General features: G+C 45.3%; 1 protein-coding gene across 1 annotated transcript; it reads right to left on the reverse strand.

Moving 5' to 3' along the window:
• Positions 1 to 1,007: 1,007 nt before the first annotated feature.
• HNMT (histamine N-methyltransferase) lies at positions 1,008 to 13,387 on the reverse strand. The gene is made up of 6 exons (XM_009580193.1): positions 13,251 to 13,387; positions 12,269 to 12,321; positions 8,720 to 8,827; positions 5,053 to 5,183; positions 4,380 to 4,473; positions 1,008 to 1,363 (listed from the first exon to the last, which is right to left on the reverse strand). The coding sequence occupies exons 1-6, from the start codon at positions 13,385 to 13,387 to the stop codon at positions 1,008 to 1,010; spliced, it is 879 nt and encodes a 292-aa protein (XP_009578488.1).
• Between the last annotated feature and the right edge of the window lie 8,504 nt (positions 13,388 to 21,891).

Here is a 21,891-nt window from a genome sequence, read left to right on the forward strand (position 1 = left end):
TGAATATCCTATACTATATATTGGACATATTTACCTGGCATGACCCCATTGAAAATGACACAAATCCCACGGAAACCTGTCAGTTTGGTATCAGAGTTCATTTTTACATCTTCTGTGTTACAAAGCTCACAAGCCATGCATGGCCCTTGCTGCCAGGCTAGGGAAAGGCTGCGACCAGGAGGTTTGTGTGTTTAGCTAAAAATACCAAGAAGCCCTATGTGACAGCAGTAACTGATTCCTTACAAAGGGTTTGCATCAGGGGTCATTAGTGAAATCCACCTCTCCGGGACGGTTGTTACCACTGCTGCACCTCAACCATCTTCAATCGCTTTGCCCTTGCAGTGCCAGTATGGACCTGTCCACAAATCGCTCTACAGATGTAACGTCATAAAAATAAAATGAAAATACAGGGAGAGGGAAGCAGTGCCGTTAAATGGAGTTGGCTGTGGAGGCAGGAACAGGCAACCATCACATGTGCAGAAGGTGTGAGGCCACTTTAATGGTAACTGGAGGTATGAGATCTTGAAGTCACAGCAAGCTCAAGAGACCCCATTGAGCAGCCACCCAAATAGTTGGTCGTTCTGAGCCTCCACTCTTGCCAGCTACACTGAGAAGCTGTAATTTGTTTATTTGGTCTGTAGAGAGTTTTTAAATGAAGATGATGAAACCACGTATAGTTCTTGATTATTTTGTTGGAAATGGTCAGGTTTCTGCAGTGCCTGAGTAGATGGTCCGAGTTACATCTGATTATACAACATTCATATGGTAAAGCACAATTAACTGCTTTGTGAGTTACACATTCATAGATTAGTACAGAATTAATCGGGTATTAAAGCTCAGACACTAATAACAACAGACACTAATACTGATTTCTTAACAGGCTCCAAAAATTATATATCAATACTGAAGTAAACTAAGCCATTTATAAAATATGAAGAACATATTACAGCTGTTAACAGTTTGTATCTGACTATTTGCTTTGGATCAAGAAGCAAGAAGAGGTTAAGTCATGGCTCAATCACTATCACACTCAAGTTGTTATTAAAAAGCACCTTCCCATCTCTTTCTTCACTGCATTCAGGCTTTCTTAACTCTTCCATTACCTGACGCTTTAGTTCAGGAGGAGCAGTTTTAGAAAACTCACAAGTTTCTGTCAAGAAATCTAGCAACAGCTCCCCATCCTTGTTCCCTTCAATAAAGCAGCTCGTTATGTCCATGTGGGATGGGAGCTCATGGAGCTGGTACTTCAGCCTGGCTGAATCCAGTATCCTTTTGATGTCAGCAGTGGAAACATAACAGCAGAGATCATCTAAAGGGAAGGAGGACCTGTACTTCTTCCACAGCGTTTTCCAGCCACTGAATTCTGAGAAATAAACCATCAGAAAAATGCTCAGGAATAAGGAAAAACACTATTTCAACAAATTTTTGATCATCTGGGTTTTTTAGCAGTTGTCCTCGTTGTGAGCAGGGTCCCTCCAGAGTTGGGACATATGTCCTGGGGCATGGTGGAGACGGCTGCCTCCCTGCTTCTGTGCCTCGGGGTTGGGGGCTGCAGGAGGGGATGGACATGTTACCTGCCCTGGAGCTCCAGCACCTCCCACCGAGCCCCCAGCTGAGGCCAGAGCAGCTCACTGCACTCAATCCTCCCCCCTTCCACTCCCAACACTTCATGCACATAGGCAATATCTCCCAGGGACATCCTTCTATAGTCTGCATGCTGAACACTAGCTATTCAGTGCTATCTTCTTGATTTAAACTATTCCCTAGATTTCAGCTGCCTGTTCGGAAGACCAAATGCTCTCCTATTCCTTCAGCTAATTACTTTGTGGTCGAGCCACAAATGAGCTTCGTTGAAACACTTATTGCCAGTAAACTATCTCTCTGCTACGTGAAATACGTGGGGTGCAAAACCCTGACCACATTGTCCATGAGGCTGGATGTGTGGTGCAGAAAAGGGTGGGATGGACAGAACCCAGGATGAAGCTGCACCATCCTCCCAGGCTTCAGCCTTCGCTCCCATCACTCTCACATGCTGTTGGGCATGGGCCATGAGAGGGCTGCCCCTCACCCCAAGCAGACCTCCCCAGTGCTAGAAGGACGTTTTGGCTCTGTACTATTTGGGTGTGCAAAGATGAAGGGTGAGGAAGGAAAAGGCTCCTGTAGCACCACATCACCTCCAGAACGAAGCCCACGCCAAGTCCACGCTTGTGCACACACCTCTTCTCAAGGGATGTTTTACAAAGCAAACCATTTGGGTAAGCTGAAAACTCCCCAGATATGTCTTCACTTCTTTATTTTCCCTCATCCTGGATCTGTGATTCAACATTTCTGCTATACATCATTTATAAAAGGATCACCCAGAATGACTGGACGGGATGAAAATAACTTGGAGCCTAATGAGCAGCTCTTGAGAGTTATGACTATAAATCTCCATAACTACTAAAACCAGTTGCTCGGCGGTTTTGCAGATGCTTTATCTGCAAACAGTTATTTATAGTCAAATAAACAGTTTGGTGTTTAGAAGAGGGGTTACAATATTTTCTTTCACCTGGTGGAAATTGAATGCGGAGCACTAATTGCAGAAAATTTGCTGGTGTCAGTGTTGTGTGACTCAGTGCCATCTCTGAGCCAAGCAATTATACACTACCTGAACGAAGCATTATTATAATAGCTCTCAATAGGCTCAGCATATGGCACTACTTTTGTTTTCAAGGCGATGTAAACAGATTTTTTAAATGTGTTAAAAATAACTCTGCATAGCTCTTGCAACTCGCCTGCTCTCCCAGCAGCGACGGAGCAGGAAGGATTGCAACCTTCACCAACTGACCAAGCCCTCTCCTATCAATCCTATCCCCAGACTGGTTTTTAATTAACACATCCTAATGTGTTTGTGTTGGAGATGATATTACCTTCATTTTTTGAAAGGAGCTTTGTCCTGCTCATCTTTCAGTACCTCTTTTTGCTTCAGTGCTCAATTTCATAGCACTTCTTCCTTCCCCTCTCTATACTCTTCTTTCCCCCAAGGTTTCCCCGTTCCTTTCCTCTCTGCTAGTCTGAGCCCTACTCGTCTCTCCCATTTTCTTGCTGGCCCCAGCAATTTCTGCTCCATTCTGCTCCATCAGAAAACACAAAGTCACCTGGCCTAGAGAGGACTTCAGAATACTTTTCATGAATTCAGATTTTTAATCACATCATTAATTTTGAATGGACACATGTTCCTCCCTGTATTCACATTTCATGAATATCCAAAGGGCAGGTTAAGCAACTGGAAAAGAGTTTCAATTAACTATATGCAGGTAATCAGCAACAGTCTGATATTATGATCTATTCTCATTCAGCCAAAAAACAAGAACAGTAACTCAGATTATCTGAAGAAAGATTTCTTGTAGTGAACTGCTTGAAAACACTTTAAACTAAAAACATTTTGGAGAAAAATAGTTTGACTAAATTCAGGTCAGAGAAGTGCCACTTCACTGTGAACACTTCATGAACACAAAAAAGAAACTTCATCAAACGCATTACAGTTTGCAGACATGGCCAAATTCAATAAAAAATTAAGCTTAAACATGTGAACAAATAACACTTAACATCCCTGACAAAACTATCAGATGTAGCTGTTTACCCAATTAAAATTTCCATAGCTTGTGAGGCAAATTAAAGGCTTTCTAGAGTCAAATTATACCCCACCATTGCAGTATCTCTAGCACACCTTGCCCACGGTATTAAAAGGTCATCGTTTACTCCTCTCCCACATTTTCCTGCTGCACTGACCACAGAGCATCTCTTTGAGATCTGAAACAGCCTAAGAATGCTGTTTTCCACCCAAAATGATGATATTAGGAAATGGGCAGTTTGAAAAGAAAATGAACCATATGTGCACTCACACCTGCTGTATGGCACAGCCGAGCCCCGTCGTAGCCGTTTGCTTAATGCCGCAAGTCTCCAGGAGTGAGATAATGCGGTGCCCAACCTGAAAAGCCTTTTACAGAAAATAGCAGAGGCTGAAGGAGGTCTTGCGAGCGAGAGCCGCAGGACGGAGCCTCTCGCCCGCTTCGGGGCTCTCTGCTGTAGGATGGGGAAGGGCAGAGGGCGAAAGAAAGGCGTTTTGTGCCCAGGGCACGGGTTTGCTGGCTCACAAAGCCTTCAGCTTTACAACCTGCAGCACAGAGCTGCGCAGATACAGGTGGCGTGCAGATTTCAGTGGATGTAGGTGAGTGGACACCATTTATTATGCAGCCAGTTCACCTCTATATATGATAAAGGATGTTTTAAATAAAGATGTGCATTGGTTTCTAGCTGACCTAGGTTGAACTTGCAGGAACCCCAAAGGTCCTCATGGCTCTTGCCTGACCGAGCAGCGCTGGTAGAGCAGCTCTCACCTGACACCAGGATAATGAGGAGCTTTGCCTGCGGTTCCAGGAGGCTGTGGAAAAACTGGATAGTTGCTGGGACATCTTTCACATAATACAGCATCTGGAAAGAGCAGAGATGCTTACAGAGATACGGTGCGGTGCTGGTGAACGTTCTAACTGGTACCACTAGGTAAAAGAAATCAAATGGGGGCAATCTTGAGAGAAGCGGGACAGCAAGACATGTTAGCACAACACTGGGCAGTGGGCTCACACAGCAAGCTCAGGGCTGTCACTGCCTTGCCTGCTCTCTGGCTCGCCCAGGACCAAGCTCATGTTCATTCATTAACCTCAGATAAAAAGATTTGCCTTTCTTAGCAGTGAAGTTGGCTTGTAATGGCTTCAGTAAACTTGGAAATACAAAGGCAATTTCACAGAGAGGACAAGGAGCTTTGAAAACACTAGTTAAAATGTATTTTTAGTTGACTGCCACCCATAGCCTGATTAATAGGACTACTGTGCTCAAAGTTGCTTTGCTGTAACTCACCTTTCATTTTTGCAGTTCACTTATGCTTAAGTACTTTAAATTATGGGGAAATAAACTCACCTTTCTTCGCCTTAGAGTGGATAATGAGGTCACATACTTCGTGCATACTTTTAACAGCCAAGTCCTTGACAACGTTTACTTTGCAGAGACTTTTACCTGGATCATGTGAATGAAGTCCCATTTTTTAGACTTCTTTTCTGCGTTCATTCGACTTTCGTATTCATAAGCTGTCTCCTCATGCCAGGTAAACTTTACGTTTTCGAGGTTTGATGTCTCAGCCACCCGCTCTGAAACATGGGAGAAGGGAGGCCAGAGTTATCTCAATTGCAAATAGGGGACCGATTTCCATTCAGAGCTTTAATACATCCAAAAAGTCATATTTAGCTAAAGAGTTTTGGTAGCACTTCAACACAGCAGTGGACTATTTAAAACCTTGAGCCTGTATGTGAGAAGGGGGCTGTAAAGGTCTTTGTAGGATGAAGTCTTAAGAGGGTCTGATACTTTACCCTTTGCACCCTCATTTGGGCTCCTCCAGTCTTTACCTGATTAAAAAAAAGAAAGAAACTCTTCCCCATGACTGGCTCAAGCTGCATTAAAAGATGTTGGCTGGGGTAAACAGTTACGAGGCCACGAGCAGCACATTTCATGCTGAATGGGAGAAGAGCTGATGGCCCCTTCGCTCACGTGCCATGCAAGACCCACATGGCTGAGCAGAAGCCAGGCCATGGCAAAGGGTTTTCCAGAGATGAACAAATAAATACAGGGGCTCAAGGATGGATCAAGGGGACTGTGTTTTGGAGAGAAAGCATAATTAAAAGCTCGAGAAGGGCAGAGAAAGCAAATGGCTCACTCTGGGAATGTGTCACGGGGGTGGTGGGAGAGGGAAGGAGCTTTGCTCCGTGAGTAGGGACCTATATATTGATATTTGGCTTCTGCTGTGTTCAAATAATTTTTCAAAAGCCCACAGTTTTGGCCAACTGCTTCAGGTAAAAGGGGTAATAGTGTTTTAAAGCAAAGACTAGTATAAAAAGAGACACATGGCGTGTTTTCAGACCTCAGTACAATGCACATCCAGCAACTGAGGAAAGTAGAAAGCTGGAGAAGTGGATTCAAGGAATAAGTTATATTGAGGGCCTGGCTCATCACTGCATTTCTTTGCTTTTTATGGGAGCAAAACTGAGAGATAATTTCATAATTTAAGGGATGCCGGAATACTAATGTCCATCTGTTGGCATATGGAGCTCATCTCACTGCGCTCCTGCCTGGCGCTCAGGATTGCTCCAGGACAAAGCTAGCCCTGATGCGATTCCTGTGCTTCGCTGGAGTTAGCATAAATTTAAAACTTAAATGGCCCAAAGGCAGACTGAGCTTTAGCTACAGAACACATGTTCAAAACAACATGATTTGCTAAGACCAGTGCCTTTAAGCCACTAATCACAATGTTTCTCCTTTTGGGCTCTGATTAGGACATATCCCCGTGGGACAGATGAGAAATGCTCCATCAGTGCTTATCTCCTCTCTTTTATGGCTGGAAATGGGCCACCCCTTTCAGATGCTGCTGCTGTTACTCTGGTCGCTTCCATTTATCAGTCACCAGCCTCGGCGCTTGCAGTTCAGACTTAATTTGCTGTTTTAAACTCAGGCTTCATTCAGCAGCAGTTCATATCACCATCACAAAAGTCTGGTGCAATCTGGTTCAGTTCAATTGCTAGGCAGTCTGCGAGGAGACACTAGGAAGAAAACTGAATTGCTTGCCAGGGTGGGCTTTTAAAGTCAAAATTTCAGAAAGGGCAAACTCATTCTGATTATGGGAAGTTTCTGCTCAAAGATTCATCTGAAGCCAAAACATATCACCCTAACTGTTTCAAAAAGTTTTCCTTAATTTTCTCCTGGTCTCAACCCAGATTGTTGTCTGGGTCAGAAGCCAGTCATGTGCCCTTGACGGGTGCCATCAAAACCAGACTGCCTGCACTTGTGCTGCGCTGTTCAGGCAATGGCAGCACAGCTCGGTTGTGGTGTGACCCACACTCCAACCATGGTCACCAAGGACCTTCACCTGGACATGGACCAGGAATGAAGGAAAGCCACAGCCTGGCCATGGGACTTTGAGGAGAGCTGTTGTACGATGCAATCTAAGATAAATCTCAGTTTGCCGTCAGTGTATGTCCCAGTATGAAGTTTCTTTTGTGAGCGTGGCTTCTCCTTCCCAAGAAGAAAGTATCTGGTTAGGCAGAAAACATAACTACTGAATCCTCAGAGGCACAGATAATGTTTCCAATTCTCCCCGGAAAATCTTAGGGCTCAGAAACATAATTAATGATACCTACCGGGGACATGATTAATTACCAAATAAGAAAGTTTAAAGAAAGAAATTTCAATGAATATTTCATTTCTGGTTTAGCATAAAACTTAAAACAAGGACAACATCTTATATTTTCTTTAACTTTTTCTGGAAAGAAACTCACTGAGTAGGATAGGACTGCCAGTTAATTGGTGGTAGGTGGTGAGACCATTAGGTTGGAAGATTCAGCGGAAATCCAGTCCCACGTAGCCTATGGGTAACGGCCCAGACAGGACAGAAATGCTATGTGCAAGCGCCCAAACTGTCTTATAAACAGAGCAGATGCTCTGTTGCCCATCCTTTGCCATCTCTGCCTGGAGCAATGTAAAAGCTCCTGGGATTTTGCACAAGCCGTCTTTTCAAAGATCAGGTCCATGTAATACAGGGACAGATATAAAAAAAACTACGTGTTTCCTGGGAGCCTTTGGTGCTTCCAGTGACTCTGAACTCCCCCACTGCGGGGAGAAAGAGATTTTTACTTTTTCTTTTTTTTTTTCTTAGACTTCCACAAGTTGCTTCATACTGGAAATGCTTTGTTTTTAAGGACTTAAGAGTAAGAGTTGGAGATCTACAGCGTGGTTTTGCAGTCTGGTGTTTACTACCGTTTGGAGCATTTCCAACAACGCAGGCTGCTGACGAGGTTCATTCATTACTTCCACGTCCATCCAGCAGCCGCTTTCTGGCAAGGTGTGCTCTGCTCGGGGCTGCTGACAGCCTGTACAGTGTAGCTGGTGTCACCTCCATATACAAGAGCATAATTACCTGCTAAGGCGAAGACTGGTGGGTGTTAATCCAGTGATAATCAAACTGTGGATTGATATTTAATGCCCTCTTTGAAGGGCAATTTGACCAAAGCACTCCTGCTAACATTCAATCCTCCTTGGAAAATGTTTGGCTTTCCTTCATGAATGTTGCTCAGACCTTTGGGCTGGTGGAAGGAAACAAGCTCTAAGCCATGGAGCACGCAGCAAAAGTCTTTCCTATCCACCTTGCTTTCCTTTCCATGTTTTCAGATTCAAAGGATGGCAACACTGTGAGCTTTAGCTATTTGTAATTTCGAAACAATTTTTAAGATATGTGAGAATTGCCATGAGACACTAAAATTTTCCCTTCGAAGTTGAGGAAGGATCCTGATTCAGCGCAAGTTGAAGTAGAAAAACTTTCTCTCTAAGATGTGGGGATTTTACTCTATTCCCATCCAATCACCTACCACCTCCCACCTTGCTGAGCTTTTAAAATCTGTCTAGTCCCAAGCATTTGCCACACAGAGTTCTTTGCAGTGTGAGAGACTAAGATTTTAATGAGAGACTGAACATTGTTGAAAAGCAATGATGGCAAAAAGCATAAGATAGTGGCTTTTTTTAACTTTTAAGAACCAATTCTGACAAGAACGCATTTGAATGTGGGGTCATCCAGCGTTCAACTCTTTTTAATGCGTTTGGCGTACTTAATGTAAATTTAATTTATTTAATGTAAAAATACCTTTGTACTTCAAGATTTGGTCAGCACTTGGCTCTATCACATCGTTGTTGATGGTGACCCCTGGATATCTGTCTCGTACTTTTGAGAGGATCAGCAGGTCAATCTCACCTAGGGAAGCAGGCAACATGAAACACAAGATGAAAGAAAAGCAGGCAAATGTTATCTCCACGACCATCACATCCCCAGTTTTGAAGACGGATGCCTGCCATTCATGTACAGAAAATGTACCACACGGGACATGTAGCTAGGGTTTAGCTCTAGGATTTGAGAAAAATTTAAATATCAGTCCCAACTATATTCATTCCTCCTCTCCGACTACCACCATCAGTGCCAAGGGAAAACCAGACACAGTCATGTACATGGAGTAACCTCATATTTTCTGGACACGACCTAACCTCCCGGGAAAGATCCTAAATGACTCTGATGGTCCCAGTTCTGATGGTCCCAAGACACCAACAAACCTGGCGAGATTTCTTCGGCGTCAGTAAGAACATTTTTAGCCAAGCATCTCGCTGGTTCCCAGGTCGTGTGGGTGAGGGAGAAGAGATTATGTGTTTACACTGGAATCAGAAACAACATTCATGTCTATTTGTCTTTAGTGTCCCGTGACTTTTTCCGTAAGTACGATCAATAGGGCACATACTATTTATGTTTATCTAACCCCTGTTTACAGAATACCCCAGAGCTGACTGTACTTTCTTTGCGAGGAATACTTCTCTCTGGACACTGTTCAGGCCAGCTGCAATTATTTTACCGATGGAAGTACCAACAGATATGACATTTCAAAATTTAAAACAGGCTGCCATTGCTTTTGGCTACCTCTCCCTATCTGCAATATAGGAAACTTGGGGAGATGATGCTCCTGACTGAGGCATGTGTCCAGGGACAACATTGCTCTGGCTTGCTTAGCTTTCTTAGGGCTCACTTCTGCTTATTGCGCTTGAATAAATTTCAGGTGGAAAATATAGTGGAAGAATAAATTCAGGTGGAAAGAGGTAACTGTGGTGAATAATAGACCTAGGGGTCATGTTAAAAATACTGAGCTGTGTCCTGAAAGATGTACTTAAGCTTGCACACAACTCCACGTTATAAAATTCCCTACAAATGAACAAAATTATGCGCTGAATGGAAGAGCACCCAGTAAACCCTGATGGCCAGACAGGCCCTTGCTGAGAGACTGTGGAGGCAGTGCTCCCATCGTATGTGCACGACCTCTGCCCATCCTCACGATTTGCAGTGCCCCTGGGCTCCCACCAGCCCCTTCAGCATTAGCTCCATTTTCCAGAGGTACAAAAGGAAAATAGGGATTAAATAGCCATAATGTGTACCCCAGAGCTCAAACCAGCACACCAGGTCCTCCCCCGGCAGGGTCCTTTTCACTACGAAGAGCTCTCTGCCTGCTTCTGGCCCCACCACACATCACCACGGGTCAAAATAAGACACCCCAGCCCAGGTCTCACCTGCTCAATTAACACCCCGAGAATTTAACCCCAAAAGTTCAATCTTTTCAGACTTATGTGTCTTTCTTAAAGCAACCAATAACACCAAAATTTACGTGGCATCTGTGCAAGCACGTTCTTTGAGGGAAGGAAAATGGATTTCTGAAGTAGCAGAAATAGCTGCAGCTTTGCTATCACTGCAACGGCTGTATTCTGTTGAAAAATCGGAGCAAAGTCAGTCTGCAGGCTGCTGTGGTAAAATCTGGGAACACAGAATTTTTAACAAACTACTGCAATATTTTTGATTTTTGGTTGCCTTACCAGCTTAAATGTAAAATGGATTAGCCTTTTGAAAAGGCTGTGCAGGTCCTGATAAAAAAATATTTGAATTTCGCATTTCCATACGCTGATAGGTTAATATATTCCCTTCCACTCTTCTGTGGCCAAACTACCCTTGTATTGTTTTCACCCAAAAAAACCACCCCTTTGATTCATAATTTAATCCACAGCCTTAATTGACGTCAGTTAGGTCTTTTATATGCAAACAAGTGTCCTGAGGCATTTTACAGTCAAATCGGTGGCAGCTTGCATTATCAACAATTTGGCAATTAGGCTATCCGAATTATTTAAACTCTCCAACACAATTACCTTTTAAAGGCTACCACTATGTTCACCATTAAGTTTCTAATTAAACATTTTACGTAACGGGATAGTTTATAGCGCAGTTGCTACTTTATAGCAGTGCTGATGACTTTTATGGTTTTTAAAGGTACAGAGTGCTGCGCGCTGGAGTGTGAACTTAATAAGGCAGAGGCTGTAGAGGAAGGCAGGCACTGTAGATGGGTGGGTGTAATGGGATATGATGCTACATTAAATGGTTTACTTGTCTCTCGAGGTGGAAAAGTGGAAAGGAAACGCTTTCCTTCCGTGCTCCCTCCCTGCAAAGCGCAGGGGCGGATGGGGCCAGGGCAGCTCCCTCGCCGGGGTTAGCTGGGGGATTCGGGAATTTGCTGCCTCTGACCCCTCCAAGGACCCATGGTGGGAACAAGCCAGGAAGGAGCAGGGTTTTGGTGGTGTTGAGTTTTTTTCACATCACAAAATGAGCTTTGTCTGCACATTATTGATTGAATATCCATCATGCTAAGCTGGTGTGTCCCTGGTTAGGGAGTTGAGCACCTCACTAAGTAAAGCGTTCCTGTTAAAAAGAACTTTTTTTTTTTGGCAAAAGAATGGTTTCCCTTGTTTGGAGAGCAATGTTCCTATTCTGTCACACTGTTTTATAACTAACGCCCACCATTTACGTACAATTATTTTTACTTATTAGGAGAGATTGACAAAGCTTTAGTCATGCCATCTCCAGTCTCTGGAGATAGTATGACTAAAGCATTTAAATTAAATTAATTGTTCTTATAAAATTTAAGTTTGATGACTTAACGGGCAGAGCAGAATTAGAAAACATAGGCTTTAATTATGGAGGAACTTAAGCAAGAATTTAATGAGAAGAAGCCACCTGATGTTATTGGTATTGTTTTTCCACCCACTGAACTTCAGATAAGAGACTTATTTCTTCTCATTTCTTCTGGATTTCTTCTGGAGCGTCTGTTCATCTCCAGTGTTTTGGGGGACAGTAGCTCCAGGATGGTCTTAGGCATTGACTGTGGTCAGCAAGTACGTACAGGCAAACCAGAGATCAGCCGAGGCTGTCACATAGCAGGGCAGGAGACAGCAATGATGGGGAGTTACTACACCAGTGAACAGTTACAGGGGAGAGTAATTGCAATGCAAGTAAAGATTTAATATTCTGAGGAATCTAAGACGTTATGGAGCTTTTTTTGCATAGAAACACTATGGGGCAGTTCAAGACTCTCCCTGCCCTTGAGGAGTGATGATGCAGAGGGCAGTTTCTCATGGAGGACATACAAGAATCAGGGTGGGGAGACACAAGCTGTTTTCAAATGATGTGGCCACACACCAGCTAACGCCATCTGCTCCTGGAGCTGACTTTTCAAGAAAAGACTTATTTCCCCCTCTGCTCCTTTCTGCAATTTGTAATCCTCTACTCTTTGGAAAAAAAGGGAAAAACATATCAATATTGGAGTTCATAGCATACCTGCTCCACCACCAACACTTAGAATGTTGATTGTAGACTTCCCGTTTCCAATACTGAAAAACATTATTTATACATTTTAGGACAGCTACCCAGTAGAGAGCGTAACATCCATTTTGTGAAGCACCAGAGATCCCATGAAGACTAAAATCTGCAGGACAAAATCAAATGCAGCGTGCGCATGTACAGGCATGCCTGCGAGCTGGCAGGATGGATCAGATTCAGAACTCTGCTCTTTGGAGATTCCTGATTTCCAGTTATTTTGGCAATTTGTAAAACTTGCTTTTATTGTGAGTGCATACAAGCAGCAGCGTGCTTTCTCCATGTCTGTGCTTCGAGGACCAGAGACATCCCTGGGTCTGGACCAGCAGCTTAAAAATTATTTGTAGAAGTTTTACATTTTGCAAAATGGGGAGGAAGAGGGGAGAGTATAATGCATTTGAAATCCCTTAGCAAGGCTTTGGCAGAGCCATAAATTCCTGGGCCCAGGGAAGGACCTCGCCAGAACCAGGATTTGACCCCAGCTGCCTGCTGCCCGAGCCAGCCCGCAAAGCGAGGGGTCCAGCGAAAAACACGCATGGCAGGCAAAGCAGAAGTGTTATTTACACATACTAGAACGAGCCTAAATATTACCTGAAAAGATTACTTTTAAAAAGATGCTTTCAGTCAAACTTAACATGAGAACGTAAATATCTGTTATTGCATTTTCGAGCTGATTCAGGGTAAGCTATATTTGCATGCAAGGAAACAATCCAGCCTTATCTCCTCCCTGCTAGGCAGGCTCCGTCCTGAAGAACAGCCCTTCAGCGGCGTGTGCAAACGGAATCTCCAGCCAAGTCCTATCAGAGACCTACAGACGGGGCGGCCGGCGGGGAACAGCAATCTTCCTCTTGCAGGCAGCCCCCTGAGCCCGGCCGAGCCCATCACCGCCGCGGGACCATGCCCCGGGCTGTCCTTCAGCTCGACGTGGCCACCTCCGTGTTACCTCGCTATCACGGCCGGCAGCTGCTCCTCCATGAACTCCCGCATGCACTGGTGCTCGGTCGAATTCGCAAGGAAGAGGCAGAAAGACTGGAAGTATCTGGTGGGGTCGGTGGACAAACACCTCATGGGTGATGCCATGCTGGGGGTCGGAAGGGTGCAGGAGGGGACAGGTTGCTCCCTGCAGCTCTTCTTTTAGACCTAGAGAAGGAATAACAAACGCCGGAGAGGTAACAACCGGCGCACACTTGGACTTTGCTCCGTGCCCTTGGTCCTGCTACTTTGCCTTAGAGCACTGAAAAGAGTATTATGCAATTTTGTCATAGAAGCTGTAAATCAGGTTTAAGCAGCAAAGGGTAATATATCATCTTTAATCTGTGCAGAAGAAATGCCAACATTTTTTAACTGTGCTGACACAGGGCTCTGTTAAAACCCAATAAAAGGGTCTTTAGACGGTTCTTAAATAAAAGAAAAATTCCCCTCTTTCTTGAAGACACGGAGAGGCTCCAAGGGCTTGGTCTGGATTAGAAGAAAGTGCAACACACATCTTCAGAGATGCTGGCAGATGTCTCTATCTGGTTTTTTAAGCTTTTGATGTTCTTAAAGGGAATGCAGATTGTGGGGTGAAAACAGTAAAAACCTTATAAATGCACTCTTTATTTTTCTAGTTCCTCTGCAGATAATGGTATGATTCCCATGGGCTAAGTAGTTAATTCACAAAAGCCACGTGAGTTACTGGAAGGGATGTTGTGCTAAACCCAGCTTACACAGAGTCAGGAGCAGGGGAGGCAGAGCGTGCTACCAGGAAACATTGGGCTGTACCTTGAAAAGTGCACAAAGATATGTTCATCCCATCTTAAACTGCAGTTTAGGTGTACCACGTCTTGTCCTAACTGGCAAGGAGAAAAAGTTCCTCTTCCTTCTTGTGAAGGCTTAAAGAACACACTGCATCTCTTACCATCAGATCTGACTTTCCCGCAGAGGTTATGTCCCAGCCACCTCTCGTTATTTTTATTGCTCCCTTTGGACTGTCTCCAGCCAAGCCCTGTTGTTGTTGAAGTGCAGCAGCCAAGAGCGAAAGCCGCTCCTCGTAAGACTTGTTCTCCAGACCCTTCACCAGCTTTGTTGCCCTTCTTTGGACACGCTCCAGCACCTCCATGTCTTTCTTGTAGTGAGGGGCCCAAACACCAATAACATGAGCTGCTTGGCTTTGCTCACCTTCCTTGCTGTACAATGTCAAAGATAACATCCAGCTCGTGACATGTTTTAGTTTTGCATTCCATGAGCTACATCTCTACACGTCCCAAAGGTTCCCACAGAAGGATGCGTAGCGAAGGCTGGTGGTGACGCGCCTCCTCCAGCTCATGCTACTACCAGAGCCATCAGGTCAATTAGCAATGCCTGTTTATTGCTGTCCTTGAGGCAGTCCCAAAGACCAGCAGCAACCTCCACAGCCCAAGGTGTGATTTTTCCACCCATACCACCGCTAAGGCAGACCCCACTTTCGGCACATTCCCCGTGCCCTACCCTCTCAGACAGCAAGGATGCTTTCAAGGGAAAAACCAGCAAACCCGAGTATGTTAAACAACAACAGTGATGAAAAGGGCCTGGTAACAAGTAGATGGGAGAGCTTTAAAAACTTTGCTGGGTCCGGGATGCCCACAAGGGCCGGTTCAGGACAGCATAGGAAGGAGATGGCCCCCCCTGCCACAGAGCTCACCCCCCTGCCAGTGAGCCTGCTCCAGTGAGCCTGGTGGTGTTAGATAAGAGAGGCAATCTGGCCCGCGCATTAGGCAGACAGACCAACAAATTGCAGCTGAATTGACTCTACTACATGCAGGAGCATCGCTCAAGCTCGCAGGGCGGTATCTGCCGCTCCCACTGCCCACGCGACCCACCCAGCATGAGCCTTGGACCGACATCCCCTCCTTTTCCCAGATGACCAGCACTCGAATCCCCAGCAAAATCTGAATTAACCTGAGAAAACCAAGTATAAATGTTGCCAGAGAGAGTAAGGAAGCAAACACCTGGACATACGTCAGGTGAGAATTACTCACTGCTAACCCATCCTGAAAATAAAGTGGTATATTCCACGTTTACCCATTCCTCTGCTCTGCTCAACTCCTCGCTTTTTACTTTAAGTGCACAAAGAGGCTTTGCCATTTGCCACTAACATATTTTAGTACCTTCAATCTTGAAAAAATATTTTGCAGTTAATAAGAGGAGATTTAGATAATCGACCCTTTTTCCATGCCTTCTTCTACTTCCCATGATTTAATTTGCCCACGTCCTCTGCTCGGCGGTCTCTAATGAGCAGCTGAGATTCATTTTCATGTTAGGTGCAGTTCAAGGAATTTGTCTCATTTATTTCATTACGCTTTTGGCTGTTTGAATTTGCCCCATTTATTTCATTATGTGTTTTGCTGTTTGAATTGCAGCCAGTTAACTTTAAAAATGAGTAAAGAGAAGGAAGAAAAGGATTTTTTCTGAATCAGGCTAATAGAAACTTTTGGATAATAATGTTCACTTGTGCACATTCCCTTCAGTGATAATCCAAATTTATACGTCGTTCCCTAAAAAGATTGAGGAGTTTTGAAAACAGATTCTGTGTTTACGCTGCGGTTGCTCGATCCACCCCGGCTTGCGCTGGTGCTAGCAGAATTAAACCGGCTTTAAACTCACTATAAAACTCTTTAAACCTTCCCTGTGAAGCCAGAAAACAAAGTGAGCGTGCCCTCAGATGTAAACCGTTTGCAGTAGGAGCTTGGGCTTATTAGCACAGGGTTACAGCTTGTGGCTGCACACCAGCAAAACAGGGATCCCTCTCGGAGGAGGTCGGTGCAAGCTGTTAAGCTCGCGCTTGCCTCGCAGGCAGCCGTACTTACGTGCGAGGGGGTCTGTGCCTCTCGGGGCCGCGGGCTCCCACGGTGTGACGCCGCTGCGGTGCTCGGGCCACGCTCCCAGCCGGCCACCTTCCCGGCGGCTGCTTCTGTCCCACCCCCGGGGCCGCGACGTGGCAGCACGGAGGAGGTTTTGCTGCCTGAGAAAGGAGCAGGGAACTTCATAACCTCGTACGGCAGCAACTGCCTGCAGAGGCAGAGGGGACAGTTTAAACCCTGCCCGCCGTGTCCAGCCGGCACCCTCCGTGGGGTCCGCACCGGCTGGTCCACAAGAGGCACCTGGCACGGCCACCAACACACTGGGAGCATTTAGACACAGAGATCTATCAACGTGTTAATTAGAGTCCGGATGAAAAATAAAGCCCTGCCATTGGTATAAAAGAAATGTGACTCTTGACAAATTGGAAATAGTTGTCTCAGTTTGTGGCACACGGCAATATACGGTATTATTTACAATTTGCCTATAGAAGCTTACCGTTATAGATTACCTTGCTTTTTAGCTGGTTTTCTTGCCAGCAGCTGAGATTTTGCTTATCCCCTACTTTCCAGGGCTTAAGCAATGCGAAGCGTTTTCCAAGTTGTATGCACCCTCCACAGCCCTGTTATGGGCAGTTTTATCCCAGGGAACACGCGCATGGAAAAAAACACTGACCCATGTCTGCTATCACACTGCGCTTTGGTGTTCAGAGCATTAATAAAATATTTGCCCTGTGTGTGCCTCAAATTATTCATTGTTCCTGCATGTGCTGTGCGAAGGAATTTTTTTGAAGTTAAATGAAGAAGTTTTCCTTCTGGACTTCGATGGAGAAATGAACTGTTCACATTGCGAAAGTCATATAAAATAATACCAGTAATATTAATAATCATACTTTCAAAGGCACAGTTACGGGAAGAATGGCTATAGTTTGACATTTAGCTGAAAGTTTACTGAAATGAAGATTTTATATCAACAGTTAAAATTGTTCAGCTAGAATGACGACTGTGTGGGACAGCAACGCCCGCTGCATTTTTTTCTCTCTCTATACACAACACCATTTCCAAACCTCTTGGAGGGAAGGAGGTTCAAAGCCCTTCACCAAGGAGCGAACCGAGAGCTGCAGGACCACAGCATTTCAGTACCTTCTGCTGGTCCCTCGGCAAAGAGGGATGCCAAAGCCGCACAGGAGGGACGAGCAGCTCCACAACTGTTTTGCCGTTTCAAATCGATGATCACGACTTTATTTGCAAGAGGCATGTTAAGGAAAATGAAACCTCAGCTACTGTGTCAGATGGCTACAAACTGAGCCAGCTTCTCTTGGCTCGCAGAGTTCCAGCGAACGCTAATTCTGCAGCAATGGCTCCCACCCAGGCTGTGGGTGCAAACCCTGCTGCAGCGGCAGCCGTGCAATGCCGTGCAAAGCCCTGTCCCGGCTCCATACCACCGATAAGCACCGCTGTTCAAACGTAGCTGAACAGCAAGGTCAGTGGTGTTCTTCTGGTTTTCTGTGCAGTTCTGGAAATCCAGATTAATCGGCATCACCAGAGCTGTGCAAGTTGGTCAAAAGAAAATAAACTCAGTGCATCTGGCCCATGCTTTTCTCCCTCCACTAAAAATGAGTTTTCCAAGCGCCAGTTGCCATTTAATATGAAAGCCTAAGTTTAGAGAGCCAAAAATAAAAATTATACGCATCTGGTGCTTTTAAGTGCTTTATGAAAACAAAAGATGCTGCTGTTAGTTTGCTTCTTTAATTTCCCCTGGAGACACGTTCTGTGAGCTTTAAGCCAAATCCCAGCCGTCTCATTTGACGTGAGCTCAGTGTTCCCCTCGTGCCGGGTAAATGGGGAGGGGGGATGCTGCACCATTGCCTAGACCTTACTTTCTTTGCCCCCAGCACCTTCCCTTCCCAACGGTGTCTGTACGATGTGCTGCAGAGGCACCTGCGCCCGGGGCAGGGCTGTGCTGAGCCAGAGGCTACGAGCCAGCAGAGAAGGGCAGGAGCCAGGACGGGGGCTGGCATCGCTCTGCAGGATGAAATCCTGCGGAGAAGCTTGTCACACCGCCCTCAGGCAGATCTACGGTTTTGTTCATTAATGTGGTTTTACCCTGTTTAACGTCAATATTTAGAAAAGAAAAATCACCTCCCTGTGCTATTTACCATGCGTCCTGCTATATAGAGCACTGTCCTAGATGGCAGGAGGCCGAGTTATTGAAAGGAGATCCCACAAGCCTTGAGGGCATCAATATTTGCGAAATAATAGCTATTGTGCATTAAACATCTCTCTGTCATGACAGCTCAGGGGATAATTCACAACTCTGTAGGTACTTGGCCAACAGTAACGTCGTATAATATTAAAACACAAAATTGTGAGTAAGACGAGTCCACCCAGAAACCTGGCAAGGACCCAACTAGTTGTCACTGGCCCCTTAGGCGAGGGGAGAGCTGGGAACAGTCAACATCTGCAGATCATTTCCTTCTCTGGAGTACATCTGCGTGGGTTTTGGCTGAAAATTTGTACTCTGGGAAGGAGGAGAAAGGAATTAAATGTTACGGTCTTGGTCCAAACGAATCATTATAATTTCTTCTCCCAGAGATGCTGCGAACGACACTGGGAGACGGCCCTCGCTGAAGGAGGAAAGGTGCAGGGGAACGTGTCCTGCTGCACGCTCCCGGGGTGGCCACCAGCTGTGCCCAGCAGCAACGCAGGATTTCCGATGGGTTGTACTGATCCACAAGCTCCAACAGCCTCGTCGGTCCCACGTTAGAAGTGGGAATAGCAGCACAAAAGTATCCACTGAAGATTTAGAAGTGTTGTGATGACTGGTTAATCAACTGATGCCTTCAGAGATGAAAAGTGCTATCTAAGTTAACAAAAAAAGATGGATACGTACAGGGCATTGGGACTGGCTGCTGGTTACACGTGAAGACAGGCGATTACAGGAATAAAGCTGTGTAATGCTGATTTTTACCTTGGAAGGGCCAGAAAAGCCCATCAGTCGTGCGCATGGCTGCAGTGACCCTCACTTGGGCGAAGATCCATCCCTTTGGAGCAGGGACTGAAGCCTGGAGTCACAGCTGAGCAAAGCTGAGCTTGGGAACAGGCGGGGGATGGCTCCATGTGTAATGTCCCCTCTGCCTTAAGAAAACCGGAAAGTCCAAAGTACAGTGGTCAGATCTAGGAAACTGGATTTTCAAGAGGCAGCAGGGGTGGGAAAGGCTGGGCAGGAAAGACCTAATTTCTATCCTGTCACCAGACTTCAAAGCATCTGTAGATGGACCAAATATCCGAGCCTAGAGATCCAGGAGTTTATTGGGCTTACCTCTGGATCTAATTTAATCACCTCAGCCAGCTCGACAAAAGCAGAAGCTAGACGTTGCTTAATGTCTAAAGAATTATTTCTGCTGTCTTCTAATAAAGCATGCTGATGTAGGCTGGGGTTGATAACAAGATCGCTGTGCTCGGGTAGCAAAATCTCATTTTACAGGACAACCGAACTGTCAGTGCCAAAGAGCAGACAGGTTATTGTTCATGTTCCTCCAAGGTTGCTTTTATTAAAATGGAAATTTCCAAAGCTTTGCATGCACACACACGCGGCCACGGGTGCAGACATCCCTTCGAGGGGGAGAGGGGCCAGCTGCAAGGCCACAGCCGCCCTCTTCCTCCTGCAGCTCAGTAGTTGCAGCCCTTACAAACTGGGGTACCCCAGGGGAACTGCAGCACAGCTGTCCCTGCCCCAGGTGAAGGGGTCCATGTCTTCACAGCCCCCATCCTCACCACGGCTTTGGGGTGGCTTTGGCAGCTACGGCAGCCTCGGGCGGGTGCGATGTGCTCCCCCACGGCTGCGCCCCATGAATATCCCATGCGATTTGGGTGAGGATTTGCTCTCCCTCCTCAAACCCAGCCTAGGCATCATCGCCTTCAAACTGGGCCTTTCACATTTTGGGCTGCTGCAGCTCTTGATGCAAGAGGGGCGCAGCACCCCAGCCCCTCTCCAACACGGCCAGACTCAAACCACCGCAACCGGTTCATCCCACAGGTGGTCCCCACCCTTAAAATAGAATGGAATGGAATGGAATGGAATGGAATGGAATGGAATGGAATAGAATAGAATAGAATAGAATAGAATAGAATAGAATAGACTATTTCAGTTGGAAGGGCGCTCCAATAGAATAGAATAGAATAGAATAGAATAGAATAGAATAGAAAAGCATGGTATTAAGGACATTGTCCAAATGCCTCTTAAACACTGATGACAGCAAAAAAAATATAGCAAAAAAAAAAAAAATAGCAAAACAAAATAGCAAAAATTAACACCTAGCTGTATTTTCACTTTTGGTTGTCCTAATACACTGAGCAACTGCAACAGGCCAAACCTGAACTTGGCTACCGAGAACAATTTATTCAACAAATGTGTCCTTTTATCTTCCCAAGTATATCTGATGAACAGATTAAATTTTTACAAATGTGTGCATTAGTTAAAATATTTTTTCCCCCTGCCCGAAGTTAATTGAATCAAATATTGTTTATGAAATATCTCATTATGGAGCACTCCAAACTTCTGGCTTGTAATTAGTGAAACAAATCAGTGCTCTATTCCCAGACTGAAAAAAATAATTTTTAGAGTATTTCAATTAGTAATTTGAAACTGAAATTCTTAATTAAATTAATCTCAGAAAGAAATTCAAGTTCCAAAAACTGTTGGTAAGGGATTCCATTATTGTGTCCGGGTTTGGAGGTGGTAAAGGGTGGTGCACACCTTCACCAACTGGTACTCCTTACCAGAAAAGCTGGTAGAAAGTGATGCTGCTACAAATCACCCAGCGCGTACAGCTCTCGTCCTACAAAGCCACGAGGCAGCGATGGACCAGACACGAGACGCCCAGCCTCTCGCTGCCCCTGAGCGGTATGCAGCTCATTTTTCTTTTGGGACTTCAACCTCTGCCAAGAAACTAGTTTCTGTGCTGGAGAAGCATGAAGGACTCGGCAAAGACCTGGCTCAGGTTATTGATGTCATGGGAAAGCAGAATTGGGCCAGGGGAGAGGAGCTGGGTTTTCTTCTTTGTCACTTTTACTGCTGGTTTAGGTTTTCTACACATTTTGGTAAGCAACAATCATTCATTGTAAAAAAGCAATTTTTAGGGCATTTTACCCATATATGGGAATAATTATTTTCTCTTTTCAAGATGCAGTGGTACGAGGACAGAACTGACAGAAATACCCAACTACCTATAAATGAAAAATACCATCTGGGACATTTTTTTTCAGAGACTGTCACGTGGGGCCGCCCCTGGTACCACGCTAACTCAGTGGAGCTTCAGACCCGCTGATGATAAAGGCACGAAGCGATACAGAAGTCATGCAGCTCTTAATACCCGCTCATGTTTTAAATCATTTTCACTTGTAACAGCAATAGTCTGTTATTTATTCCGAAACACATATTCCTGGCTCAGAAGATCACTGTCTTTCCAATACCTATGCGATACCCACTTGCGATCGGCACCTTCAGCGTTATTAATTTCCCCTTACCTCCTCCTCTAGCTGTTCCCTAATGAGCTCGTGCGACGAAGAGGATCTGAACGAGCCGCATTTGAAAAGCAATCAACCGAAATTAGAAGGGCTTTCTTCTAGCCCGTGTTTGGGAAGCTGTCACCCCCCTGAGCACACGGCGCTGACGTCTGCTGTCACTCCGGCTCTGACACGTTAATGCAGGGAGCGCAGCGGCTGCCGTCGCAGCATTATTTTGACAACTGAATATTCCACTTGCAG

This window comes from Fulmarus glacialis, unplaced genomic scaffold, assembly GCF_000690835.1.
Source record: "Fulmarus glacialis isolate BGI_N327 unplaced genomic scaffold, ASM69083v1 scaffold13386, whole genome shotgun sequence".
NCBI lineage: Eukaryota > Metazoa > Chordata > Aves > Procellariiformes > Procellariidae > Fulmarus > Fulmarus glacialis.